The sequence below is a fragment of the Anser cygnoides genome, chromosome 2 (assembly GCF_040182565.1).
Source record: "Anser cygnoides isolate HZ-2024a breed goose chromosome 2, Taihu_goose_T2T_genome, whole genome shotgun sequence".
NCBI lineage: Eukaryota > Metazoa > Chordata > Aves > Anseriformes > Anatidae > Anser > Anser cygnoides.
In genome coordinates this window covers 47554911-47569774 of record NC_089874.1, presented here as the reverse complement: position 1 = coordinate 47569774, position 14864 = coordinate 47554911, and the positions used below count along the sequence as shown (strand labels likewise).

General features: G+C 36.9%; 1 protein-coding gene across 8 annotated transcripts in view; it reads left to right on the top strand.

Annotated features, from left to right (window-relative positions):
* ULK4 (unc-51 like kinase 4) overlaps positions 1-14864 on the top strand; it is a 246606-nt gene that overhangs the window by 186500 nt on the left and 45242 nt on the right. For all 8 annotated transcript variants that reach the window (XM_066992021.1, XM_066992022.1, XM_066992019.1 and 5 more), the window contains one exon: positions 1101-1286. In XM_066992021.1, coding sequence (XP_066848122.1) covers positions 1101-1286 — 186 coding nt within the window. The remainder of the gene's footprint in view (positions 1-1100; positions 1287-14864) is intronic.

Below are 14864 nucleotides of genomic sequence, written 5' to 3'. Positions count from 1 at the left end.
ATAATGAAAAAAGAAGGAAAGAAAATCAAATTAGTTCTTCCCTCTAATCTAAATTGCTTTAGATAGAGTTTTGAGCCAACATCTCTTATCAGTCCTTTTTCAGGTATAGAAATTAAGCTATCCTCAACTTCCTTTTTCTCACATGGAACAGAAGAATATGATCAAGTGCCCTTTAGCCCTCCCTTTGATAAACTATATAGATTGAATTCCTTCAGACTTTCACTGTTAGGTTTTCCAATCTATCATCCTCTTGACTGTTCCCAAGAAATCTCTGATTTTTTCACTTACGTTCAAGAACAGTATGCACCAAAAGTAAGCATTGCATTCCTGTTGTTATTCCACCAGTGCCAAATACAAGCACAATATAATCTCTCTGCATGTGATTTCCAGATTGTACTTTAAAGAAGGATATAAATTATTTTGATAGTGGTGTCATACTACCAGAAGCTCATTTAAAAATCAGTATTAGCCATATCCCCAAATCTTTTCCATGATTTTCTTTCCCAGGAAAGAGTTCCTCCATCCCATTGCTAGGGCCTGCTCAAGTATCCACTCTTCAAAGCAGTACAGAAAAGCTGGAATTTAGAAAAGAGCTCCAAAAAATATTTTAAATCTGCAAAATGTACCTTCTAATGTGGCTCAGTTAAAATCCATTACATAGCCTGTACTCTACCTCAACCAGGAGCTGTGGACTTGACTTAGAAATAATTAAATGAAGTTTTATGGTGTGCATTATGCAGAAGATTAGACATCATGGCTATGATGATACTTTCTGATCATACTGTTTCTATTTTAAAGCTAAGTATATGGTCTGAAAATAACAGAATTGGGAGCAACGTTTTCAGTGCTTTTATGATGTCTCTCTAGATATGCTATTCGATATGATCATAACTGAGACATAGTTATACTGCTGCTTAAGAATAGATATATTTTAGTTACATTTTCATCACTTTATTAAGCTTAGTTTAATGGAATTTTGAGTCAGTCAACTAGAAACAATTATTTCCTGCCACAATGTTAATGTTAACATTCTTCTGAATTCCCAGCGATAATGCAATTTTTCTGAAATTGGAATTTGATTTTTGTTTGTTCATTTTTAGCTTCCCAGTGAAGATATTGAAATATTTGAGAATGCCTCACAGTGCTTATCATTGCTGGTTCAGCTGTATGGAGGGAACAGTGAGGAGAGCATGTCTCCAGAAAACATGGACAGCTTCGCTGACGTGCTGAAATCCAAAAAAGATACACGACAACTGAAGCTTTTGTTGAGGATTATAAAGAGACTGGTGAGTCGGCTTCTAAACATTTGAAAATTCCTTGTTGTTTTTTGTATCATTGGATACTTTTTTTAGCTATAATTTTCCTTTTAAAGTAAAAAAAAAAAAAAAAGTGTATAAAGGAATTTTAAAAACAAAATATGTGAAGTTAAATTTCCTGTCTTTAACTTTCAGTAAATTTCTCTGGAGAAGATAGCCTTCTGTTTTTAAAAACTCTTACAAAACGGTTGTTGGATTTTTCCTATTTCAGTTACCTGTTCAGCTATTGAAATAACTCGTGTTATTTATATATTTTAGTACTTCAGCTTCATGAAGTATTGGGGCATTTTTATGAATGCCTTCTCAAAGAATTGAATAGCTGTTCAGAAGCATAGTACTTGATATAATGGTAAATAAAGTACCATTTTGTACTTGAAATAGGTTTGTACATCGGCTGTTGACTCCTCATTCTCACCAAGTGATAGGGACTACTTCTGTTAGAGTGGTTTTAGAATAGCAAGTCAATCAGTGGGAATCATACACGGGCTGGTCTGCTGATGTTATTGACATGTAGGAGTTTTAGTTCTGTCACTCTATGTCATGGTGGAATGACAGCAGCATTGTTTCTCTCAAGTAGCTTAGATAGAAAACCTTCTGTATCTGTGAAATTCTTTTAAATAATACTATGCTTTTTATCTCAAAGTCTCTTGATAGAAGCTTTGCCTCCACTGTCACCTTGCAGTGCTTGATTATTTCACCTTTTATTCTCCAAGAGCAGGAGTTTTCAATTAAAAGAGGGTAAATTCCCCAGCATAAGCAGGAGAAGACACTTGAATTTTGCAATTGCAGTGCTGGGTACTAGAATAAGGCCATAATCAAAGGCAGCAGAAGTCATCTTACTTATAGAGTTAAGAGGAAGCCACCTTTTTATAGGGCTTTTGGAGTTGCTCCCATCTTCTTTCTCCTGCCTATTTTATTTAAATCACAAGAAAGTAAATGCTATACCCTTCTTCCTCATTTTGCTCAGCCCTATTTTTCCCTACAAGAAACATGAATATAAGAAATTGAAATTGAAATGGCATTTAAAATTCACAATTTCTCTCATTCTTGACATCACATCACGATTTACTCATCTCCTTTGTTTTCTGCTGCTCTTCTTAAAAAGAGAATTCTAACAAAAAAATTTTAAGACTTTTTTTTAAGATTTAAGATTAATTTTTAATTTTTTGTGTAATTGTTGTGCTGGCGAGAAGTGTTTTTTTATTTTATTATTTTTATTTTTTATTTTTTGCTTTTTCACAGAACAAGTAAGAGGAAAGAGGCAACAATGTGTGAGGAAAGGAGGCTGCAATATACATATCTAGATTATTTCATTTTAACATAGCTACAGAATGGTTTCCTTTCCTTCCATTTTGAAGACTATGATTCAAAAGTTGACCTGGCACACGGGATATGTAGCACAGAAATTTCTAATGAGTATCTCAAGAGACCAAAGCTATGTTATCACCTTTTGAATCTTGGAAGTTCCTATACTTTTTAGATATCTCCTTTGTATATACCAGTGCTGCTGGTACTTGTTATTTATATCAGATACAGATTTTCTGTAATTATTTTAATAAGATCATAGGATTTCTTTTGAAAGCAAGGTTCATAGATAATTTGACAGATTATTTAATAAATCTTGAATTATTTCTCCAAACCTTAAAAAGTTCTGTTCAGAGGAGATGATTATCTTGTCAAAATTGTCGTAATCATGAAAGACATTGAAATATAATGATATCTGTTTAACAAGGATGCAGCCCACACCATCTGTTCATGCTAAATTTTAAAACCTTTAACAGTGTTTTTCATTTTTTTTCATAAACTGCTCATATCTGAGCAGTATTTTATTAGGGGGATGACTAAGTGCATGAATTGCATTCTTGCCAATCAGTGCTTGTAGAGGCCATCTTTCTGATATGTGATCCCAGTAACTTCATTATTAGAGACCACAGGTATTGCTTCCATAAGACAGGAATGTGTAAAAAGAATTCGATGTTTTTATGGTATAGGTGCCTTTATTGCATGTATTTCTGGAAATAAGGAAATGGTATAGCAGTAGGACTAGCTAGTCTTTGTCCAAAAGTTTCATATATTTCCAGTGGGCCAATGGAGACCTATATCCTGATATCAGAATCTTCAATTTACCATCATGTCAGAGAAATTGTCAACATACAAGATGGCCTTATCTTGATGAAGTGTTAACTTTATATGGTGTTTTAATTTAATATTATTTATTTATGAAGTCTTACCTTCAGTAGATGGATTTTTTTTTTGGACAAAGTTGTTGTGTTTGTTTTTAATGTGGTCGTTTCTCATTATCAGCTTTGTCCAGCAAGTTGACTGCAGGGCAATATAAACTTCTTGCAGCACTTTCTTCACTGATCTTAGTCCTACTATTTTGTTGCATTCGTTTCTTAAACCACAAACACAGATTGTAGGCCAGACAGGGGCAAGAAGTACTTACTAATGCAATCTTCATGAACAGCCCTTTTTTCATGGCTTCATTTTCACAGAATCATTTAGGTTTGAAAAGACCTTTATGATCACCCAGTCCAACCATCAGCCTAATACTACATGTCCACCACTAAACCATGTGTCTAAGCACCACATCCACACATTTCTTTAATACCTGCTTCCCAGGGCAGCCTTTTCCAATGTCTAACCACTTTTTCCTTGAAGAAATTCTTCCTGATATCCAATCTAAACCTTCCCTGGTGCAACTTCAGGCCACTTGTTCAAGTTCTGACACTTGTCAACTGAGAAAAGAGGCAGATGCTCACCTTGCTGCAGCCTCCTGTCAGGTAGTTGTAGAGACCAACGCGATCTCCTTCCCGTCTTCTTTTCTCCAGACTAAACAACCCCAGTTCCCTCAGCCCCCCCTCATAAATATTTCATACCCCCCTCATCTTGTTTTCTAGTCCCTTCGCCAACACGATTGCTCTTCTCTGAATGTGTTCCAGCAACTCAGGTCCTTGTTGCAGTGAGGAGCCCCAAACCGAACACAGTACTGGAGGTGTGGTCTCACCAGCAGTGAGTGCAGAAGGACACTTCCCTAGTCCTGCTGACCACATGATCTCTGATGCATGCCTGGATGGCATCGGCCTTCTCGGCCAGCAGGGCACACTGCTGGCTCATTCCAGCAGGCAGTCTACCAGCACCCCCAGATCCTTTTCTTCTGATAACTTTTGCAGCCTATACCACTGCATGGGGTTGTTATGACCCAAGTGCAGCACCCAGCGCTTAGCCTTGTTGAATCCCATATAGCTGGACACAGCCCATCAATCTAGACTGTCCACAACCCTCTGCAGAGCCTTCCTGCCCTTAGGCACATCAACATACCCGCCCAACTTGGTGTCATCTGCGAATGCAATGAGGTGCACTCAATTTCCTCCTCAAGAGTGCCAATAAAAATGTCAAACAAAACTGGCCCCAGTGCTGGGCCCTGGGGAATGCAACAGGCTGCCAACCAGATTTAACTCCATTCACTAAAGCCTTTTAGGCCCATCCATCCCACCGGTTTTTCACCCAGTGATCAGTACATCTGTTCAAGCCGTGAACAGCCAGTTTTTCCAGACGAATGCTGTGGGAAACAGTATCAAATGCCTTGATAAAGTCCAAGTAAACAAGTCCACAGCCTTTCCCTCCTCCACTAAGCAGGTCATGTTACTGTAGAAGGAGGTCAGGTTAGTCAGGCAGGACCTGCCTTTCAAAAATCCATGTGCAGTGGGTTTCGGTGTGTGATCACCTGGGTGTCCTGTATGTGCTGTGTGATGGTACTCAAGATGATCTGCTCCATGACCTTCCCTGGCACCAAGGTCAGACTGGTAGGCCTGTAGTTCCCTGGATCCTCCTTCCTGGCCTTCTTGTAGATGGACACCACATTCCAGTCAGCTGGAACCTCCCCAGTTAGCCAGGGCTGCTGGTAAATTATTGAAAGTGGCTTGGCGAACGCTTCCACCAAGGCACCTGACAGCTTCTTCAGCACCCTTGGGTGGATCCCAACCAGCTCCACAGATTGCTGTGTATTCAAGTAGTGATTTTGCTGTAAAAAGAAATTACTATGAGTGAAAACCAGAAAAAATATGCTTTGAGCTGACTTTTTAAACTGTGTAAATAAGGATCATTTAAAAACGTTTGCCTCTGTCAGGTCCAGGTTAACTAGTCTTTCTCAGGGATGTTCTCTCACGGGCATTGATACAATGGACAGAAATTGAATAAAATTATCGAAGCAAAGAAACAGATTTCTTTTTTTTCCTTTCAGCCCTCTTACTAACACTCTTATTCTGGTTGCTTCATCTGGGGTTAGATAATACTGCTATTCAGGTACTCCTTTTTAGTGGCATCTGTGTAACTGAACAGCGATGTCGGAAGAGTGCTCTTGTTCTGTCTTTTAGTTCTGGAAGCATCTCCTACCACCCTTTGTGGAAATCACTATCTGACCACTTCATCTTTTCTGTGAGGTTATAATGTATCTTGTTACAGTTGAGTAAATCATCTGCATTTGAGTATTTCTTTGTGAAGTGGAAGAGATTTTCATTTGGGAAGCAAATAGTTCAATTTTTGCCTACCTTGCTCAGAAGATTTTAATTTCTTTTTCCCCAGAGAAAAAAAAATCTAACTGCCAGCTCAAATTACCATTTAGTATGTAATGTAAAGGCAAGCAATTATCAGCAGCATTTTTATAGAACTAGCCAATGCCTTTCCAATGGACAGATAATCACTGTGGGCTTACAGCTGGATACTGACAAAGAAAATATTTCATCTTTCAAAACAAGGGAAGACTCCTCTATATTTCATCTGGTAATAAGGAAAAATTCCTCTGAGAAAAATGAATAAGCATCAAGCTTTAACAGGCAGTTCTCCACTCACTGTGGAGAGTGAACTTTTGTTCTGTGACTTTTACCTTAAGTACGTCAGAAAGTATACCTGAATTCTACCTAAATCACATTTTTTTCTTCCAATCTTCTTTCTAGAACCTGATTTTCACTAATTTTCATATCATAACTGTCAAAAAGTAGTTCATCCTTCATTTTTGAGCAACTAAGATAATTAAGAAATCATCTGAAAGTCAGGTACCCTGTGGAGATATGTATGAGGATTTCTCAAATTGTATTAGGCTGTGTAGTAAAGATGCAGAGGCTAGATCAATGGTACTTGAACTGTAACAGAGGTCTATAACTTTCAATAATTTTATTGTAGGGCTATTGAACACTGATTTGCTTTCTTTACCAGCCTGCGCCCCAGCAACAGCATCATTCTGTGTCTGCAAACAGATTTACTTTCCTGTTTCCAGTGAACTCTGCAGCCTGGTTAACCAGTGGTCACTATGTCTAAAATATCATTCATACATCTCTAAATAGTTCTGTCACTAGGTTAGTAATGGTATCATTCTGAGTTTTGTACAGAGATTTGCTGAGTTCACATCTGAATTTGTATTTGTATATTAAATCATATATATATATACATAAATAATGTGTGTGTGTGTGTATATATATATGTATATACACACATACATACAAAAAATATAATTACCGTGATAGTCCCCAGACTAGGTCCCCGCTATCTTAATCAGTGATTATGCATTATGAGGAAAGATACTTAGAGCTTGAAGAGAGATAGTCTGAGTAGCACAGATGTTTGATTTAGGATAGCTACTCTGCAATCCCTCTGAAAGTCAAATTTCCTACTGGAGATTTCCTCCTCAGTAGACTGCTGCAAATACATCTACCTGGAGCTCGCCTCAGAGAAGGGGAAGCAAAATCCCAAGAGATTTTCAGTGTCCCTTTTACATCTTCAGCTCTAAGTATTCTGCGCCACAAGGAGGTGCTTGTGCAGCAATTCCCCGCAGTCTGCTTTTTCGAGAGTTTTATGAAGCTAAGTGAACCTGTTGGCACATCTGCTGTGAGAGTGTAGTTTTCTCAAATAGTCTGTTAGCTGCAGAAAAACTTCTTACACATCTTTCTCGTAATCTGAATCTTTTAAGTGTGCCTTTATTTAAATTAGTTACTAAGGTAATCCATAATATTCCATTGCTCTAAGGGATGATTTTGTAACAGAGATGCTTGTTAGATTCTGAATACAATACTCACTTGTGGCTCACTGACATGTATAAGTATGCTCACTATAAAAGCACCTGCTGTTAATGGTTTGTTTGTTTGTTTGTTTACAATCTGGATGGTTCTTATACAAACAATTTCTAGCCTTAATTAGTATCTATTATTTTCAAGTTGTTACCAAGCTTGCATCTCTTTTTATAGACCATCTTTTGTTGTTTTCAGTCTATAGTAGAATAATATCCTTGGGTAGGATGAAGCATTTTATTAGACATAAACAACTAAAGATTCCCCCAAGAATAAAACACTAATCTACTTTGAGACATATTATGCTCATCGTAAAAAGGAGGGGTTTCTTAAAATACTCATAAGCAGATAGATGGAAAGGGTAATGCCACTTCATTTCTTTATTCCTTCCCTCAGCCTTGAGAGGCTTCCTCTGTTTACAGACCCCACACAGGCCCTGGTGTAATAGGTACGGACAGGTTTTAATGAAATTTGAGAGCATCTCCAGAGATCACAGATAGGGAGGCCGTTCGCACGGCACTGTTGCTTGGCAACCTTAAGCCATCACATTTGCAGGCTCAGAAATAAGGGATGGACCACTCACCTGGCACCCCGGGTGGCAGCCATCCCCTCCCGGGGTGTGCCCTGAGGGCCCGGGGCGGTGAGGCAGGCCTTCTGCACCTTGGCTTTTAATCTGGTTGCAAAGTAGGCTTTTAAATACAGCTTTGTGAATTTTGCGTACACGTTGACTGATTTAAAATGCAATGAAACTCCTTAAAAAGAAACCCAAGAAGATAACCATAGATACTGTAACAAACAACGCGGAGATTTGGGAATTGGAATCTCTAGGCCGGGCTGTCCCATGTCCTTTGGTCAAGGAGCTATACGTTGAGCTTACAGCTCAGAGTTAAGAAGATCTGGTTTAAATTAGTCAGAAGATGAATGCAGCTAATCATAACTGCTGTAATACAATTCAAACAGCAATTAAACTATGATTTAAATAGAGCTAGTATAGTATAATTTAAACAAATTTAGCTTTTGGCAGGCCTAGCTCTCTCTTGTGGTACAGTGCCTTTGCTGTACTTTATTGTTTACAGAACAGAGAATCAAACTAATATTGACCAATTTATCTGAATAATTCAGGTTTTTTCTTTTTCTTTTTTTTTTAAGCCCCTTAAGCTGTATTTTCAACTTTGTGCTCAATTTATAATATTTTATGTGCTCTACCAAATTCCCATGTAAATATTGTACATTCATCGTTAAACCCTTGTGGAAGAATTTTTTTTAAGCTTAATAAAATATTTTCAATAGCAACCATAAAGAAAATATTTAGTCAATGAGAGTATGATTTTGAATAGTCAAAGCTTAATAGTATTTCATTTTGTTCTCAGGCATTTTACAAGCAATTCAAACTACTAAAATATGAATTGTTATTTTTGTTCATTTACTTGGTATTAAGAATAACATAGCTTTTCAAAAATTAAAGTACAGTATGAAAATGTTGTTTTTATGTCTTGTAATATACAGGATTTTCAGATGTGAGGTGGGTATTGTAGTTGATTATCACTTGATATCCCATGGCACTCTTCATAGTATAAATGGTTAATTTTAACTTGACTAATTATATTCTGTGTATTGAGATCCAAGGCACACATTTTCATTGGATATGTTTGATATGATTTTTCATTTTTCATCCAGGATGGTTATATACTGTTTCACCTTAGAGGCGTATGTATGCTTATGTTCTGTGTGCAAGGTTTATTTAGCTTGTGAAGGGCTAAATGGAGGCTTCTTTAAACTCTGTGTAGCTCATTGATCAGGCTCTGGATATCAGGAGAAGGTTTTTCACTGAGAGGGTGGTCAGGTGTTGGAACAGACTCCCCAGGGAAGTGGTCACAGCACCGAGTCTCTCAGAGTTCAAGAAGTGTTTGGGCAACACTCTCAGATACATGGTCTGATTTTTATTTTTATTTTTTGGGTGGTCCTTTGGGGACCCAGGAGTTGGACTCAATGATCCCTGTGGGTCCCTTCCAACTCAGATATTCTATGATTCTATGTAGTGTTTTCAGGATGGTGAGAAAAAGTGTAATATTGTTGGCACTGTTCTTGACTTTCTGTTTTTTGAAATTTGCATCCTGTGGTTTGTATTGGAAAAGAGTCAAGAGTATTTTGGTACTTAGATTATGCACTTGGATAGGGCACTGAGAGAATTTTGATAAGTATTTTCTATTTCTGATTAGTCTTCCTTTGAATTTTGATATGTCCTTCTTTTAGATGGACGAATTCTTAAGCACAGTGTTCTGTAGTTGTATAGCCATAGGGTATTTTTCAGGACTTACCCTTCTGTCTTATGAAATTAAACAGGACAGGTATCCATGAGTGGCAAGTCTCAGTCACCTATGCAGTCCCTGGAATTCTTATCTTCCACTATCTTGTCACTTTTGATCCTGTCCAGAAGTTCTGTGCCTGATACCAGATTGCAGAAAACTTTACTTTTTTTTTTTGACCCAAAGCACTAGATGGTACAGGAATGCTCTGATTATTTCATTTCATAGAAAAAGCAAGCTTGTCCAGGCTTATAGGATCAGCTTTTTCTGGCTTGTCAGAATCCTCTTCTGCTTTGTGAATTTTGTACTGCCTATGCTTGCTCTAATTCCCTTTTCTGTGGTATAATTTGTTTCCCTATATGTGTGTATAACCATAAATACAGTGTATTTTCTTTTTGTATGTGACTTGTGTTATTCTCAAGTAAGAGCATTAAGAAATTTTTAACTGTGAGAATTAAATTTTATTTTAACTTTTGGATCTAAGCTGAGACTTTTTTTTACAGCTGATGACTAGACTCCACAAGGCTGTTCAGTTAAAAATACTAGGTTTCATATAACCTGTGGTAAAATCAGAAAATTAAGTACTGATGCATAAAGTCATATAATGAGGATTTTTTAAACGCAATTAACTTACTGTATTTGGATGTATGTAGGAGTTTGTATAGCTTGGAAACTATGCTCAAGGAAATTGTTACTGGGACTTTGATGTGATTTAGGTCCACTTTTTGCAGCTGGAGATATGTCTGGAATGTCCATGGTTATCTTAATCCAGAGGTGCTGTTTTGTTTTACATATTTACACCTCTACAATGACTAATTTGCTGTCAGTGTTTTTGCTTTGCCTGTGAAGTGTTTCCTCCTTATTGACGAGAGCACACTGCACTTTGGTATTTCCACCACACAGATAAACACCTGCTTTGCTAGCAAATCATATGCTGCTTTCCCCTGCTCCCATCCCAGAATTTCAAACAGAGGACCCTATGAATGTACTTCCTTCATTTGTCCTTAGTATTTGTTTGTCTGCTGACATCTTTTTAACATGAAGCTACACAGCTCCTACTTCTGCTGTTTTCTGCTTTGTCCTTGCAGCTTTATGTGTAGTATTAGTCACCTACCCTCACAGGTTACTGTGATGCTTAATGTTTGCAAAATATTTAACGGTCCTTGGATAAGGAGTAGTAAATATCACACAATGTTTTACTTACAGGGATTCAACCAACGCCAAGAAAATATGATTAAATTATCAAAAATATTTTCTCAGCTGGATTGCTAATGTATAATTAGGGACATGTATTATTTATTTGTATTAATGTATTATTAGGGACATGTATTTCTGGAGTCTGTAGCATTGATGCGAGTGTTCCTGCAGTAGTTACTACTGTTCTTGTTGTCATAACTGAATTGCATTACTGCCTGTAGACCAGGACCTCATTGTGGTAAGCACAAGCAAGCATACTAAAATGTCTTTACTTGCTCCAGAGAACAATCCAGCTTGTTGCCTGTCTTGAAATAAGCTTAAGGAATTGCCTGACACCAACACTTCCAAGTAGGAAATAATTTGGCACAAAGACGATCATCATATATAAAACAGATCCTTGGACAGCGTTCAGTTCCATGCAAGCAGGAATGGGAATTTAACTAGTTTCTCCTCACTATTAATACAGAAGTATCTTCATTTCATTACAATGCTAATTTCGGCAGTATTTCGAAAATTCTTGGTCTTCACATCATCTTAATGTGAGGCTGCTACCAGAAACTGAAAGAGCTTTGAAAGATTTTGGTTGCCTGTATTGAAGATGAGATACAGGTATGCATAGAAACCATGTTCAGTGTGACTTTTTGCAAAGTCTTATTGTGAACCCTTCAACAAAACCTTTCTTTCTTGTTGTATCTATTCACTTAACTCAGTCTCCTTGCTGACAGACTTCCGGAGGGTGAAGTAGTCCATTACATTTCAAGTGTAACTAAAATTTTAATTACGGTGTACCAGGAAGAAATCAAATGCAGGAATTAGATTCCTTGCTGGGAAGGAGTGGTCTTTCTTTTGTCTTCTAAATGACCTAGTACTGGACCAGAGTCAAAGGGCTTGACACATTCTCTTCATTAATCTTCAGCACTTCCTTGTTCTCCTTGACAATGCTTCTATCTATTGACTTCTGCATATATTTCAAGATCTGTACCTCAATATGTTATCTGACAAATGTTAGCGGTGTTTCGCTTTGTCTAGATCCATATCCTCTTTGTCTTCTAAGGCTGGAGCACAGCTGAGAAGCTTGCATTTTCACAAGGCTTGTCATGAGTGAAACAGCAGGTCACACAGAGCTTGATTTAACAGCTGTAGTGTATGGATGCAGATAAAGAGGGAATACAGTTCAAGTGCTTAAAGGTGTATTTTGTAGAGGCAGAAAGTCCTTTGCCATCAAGCCGTGATGATGTGGGACTCTGAGGCACATAAATTAGGCATAGGAGACATAGACCAGTATGGCATTTCAAATATGGGTTGCCAGAGGGAAATTGTGAGTAAAAATACAACAAAGATACAACAAAAGCAAGCTGGTCTTGATAATGAGACCAAGTGATATGACTGTGTGAGGACAAAGGAATGTAGTGTTTAACGAGTTAAATCAAAGATGAAAACTATTTTAGAGATTTCAGTCATAACATACATAAGAAGAAAGAAAACAAAACATTTAAGGTTTTCCCTGGGTATCTGGTAATGGTCGCTTGACGTTTTCACTAACAGTAAGTGCATACTTTTCAAGTTCCTCAACAGAGGGCCTAAGCTCACGTACTAATCCCTGGCAATGATAACTGTATCTGGGCTTTATGAACAAGGTGCTGCACAATTTCAGATGAGTCCATGATTCATGTAAATGTTCTCAAACAAGGTTATGTTTAAAAATAGCATTTGTGTGCATTGAGGTTAGGCTTTCAGTAGATTTCTAAAGTAACTGACCCCCCCCTTCCCAGTTCAAGCAGTGATTCAATCCAATATCTTCAGTGATGAAATCCCCACATTTTAAATTATGAAGACTCTACTAGTTAAACATTTATAAAGTGTCCAGTGCTGTCACTTCTTTAAACTATTAAAATGTAATGTTTTTATATGAACATCATTATAAATTTATAACAAATGTAATTTGTGGTGATGTGGTGTTCTATGGGCTGTGAATTACTGTCCTAAATTTCACACAGCAGATGCTTTCTCTGGGATATAATGCCTAGTTGATGAGTTCATATGATGAGAAGAATATCTCATAATTTACATACCAGCTCTACTCTGCTTATACAGCTTGCTTTTTTAGTCCTTTCAGGAGGGATGTTAAGAGCAAAGAAGTTGACTCACAATTCTCAGTCTTCTCAAAAGCAGATGATTACTTAAATCCTTTAATATCATTAAAAGTGTATCTCTTCCAGAGACAGGTCAGAATCATTCAGAAATGGATCAACAGATACATGACATTTTACGATATCAAATAGCTCTGATGATTTAAAATTCATTTTTTAGCAAATATGCTGGTGTACATAATTACAAGAGAGCTGTTGTAGAGCATAACCCCAGTATACATTGAAAGGTCAAAATAATGTTTTTGAAAGTGCATAATATTGCAGCTTATGGGTAGAAATCTGATCTTTATGCTGTAAACCCATGGTAATTTTAACGAATAGACTTATTGTGTATTAGAATTCCATCAGAAGATTAATAATATCAAAACTTGCTCCTACCTGTGCTAAACAAAACATTTGTGTTTTTTAATGCAACAGCTCAGCATTTCCATGGAAGTGCCAGCTTGGGGCTTTCTACCTGTGCCCTGGGCAGAACTCTGAACTTCTGCCACAGTCTACACAAATCAGATTAACTTTTTTTCATTTTCTAACTGCAATCTTTTACAATAGAATAATTCCCACAGAAATGAGTATATTAATACATCTTCATACAGCTACTTTTCTTCAAAGTACTACCACTATTTAAATATGGCAGGAGGTAATTTTTAGCATATGTGATAAAATAACAAGCTTGTATTAAGCATAAAAGGAATCATTGTTTATAAAGATCCAGGTACCCTTTTGTCATTTTAAACCATTAGTGCAGTTTTTGTATTTGCAATATAAATGGAGATATATTCATGAAATGGCACACAGCATTTATTTTCGAAGTTCATAACTATAAGATGGCTAAGAGTAATTTGTGCCACATATATCAGTCAGATATGTGTGGCCCTGACTCTGCTAATGCAGCAATAATTCTTTTAGCTTGGTGAGGAAAATTCTTATTGCTGAAAAGCAAATTACAGCTGTCATTGAAAGACTTAAGAAATAATATGCCCTCAGGATTGCTTGAGTGGACTGTTGCTCCACTGAGGAGCTCTGATGACATCAGAGAAGACACTCATGCAATTTATTCATGTAATTGGAATTCCAAGATGTAATATATATTGCATTTTGAAGGTGATGTTATTTAATAATGATTTTGTAGACTCTTCTAGTCTCCCTATCATGTCCTTGCTGCTTCACCATTATATTTATTAGTACCCTTTGCTCCCCGTGACTTTTTATTCTACATTTCCACCTCCACTCATGTTTTTCATTCTTTTTTCGTCTCCTGAACCAGATGCTCCTGATCTGTCTTGAAGCTTACATTCTTTTTCTTTTAGATAAAACTGGAAAGCTTTGTGGGAATTGATGTTGAAATCTGGAGGAGTTAAGATCTACTCTCATCTTAATTCTGACCACTGCAGGTTTCAACAAGATCATCTTCCCCTTATTGCAGCTTCAGAGTTTAATTTTACATAAATATTTATGATCTCCAGAGTACATAATTACATTAGCATGCTGTTATGTGCTTGTGTGTGTACACTTTTTAGGCTTATATACTTTTCTGTAATCCTCTAACATTTTCTCATTAAATGATAACTTTTCTACTTTTACTATTTCCATTTACATAATAGCTAAAAGTTTCTAAAATTGATAGGGTTTGAAATACCTTAATTTTCTGAATTCATTTGCAGAAATTCCAAAGGAAATATAATTTCCTTAAGGTACTAATTACTTGTTCCTGAATATCAGGCCTACAAAAAGTTTAGCATCCCAAATCTTTAGCTACTTTGAGACCTAGCAAAAAATATTAATTTCTCTTAGAACACTACTGAAACAAGAAACCAAAGAACTGACTGGGGAGCA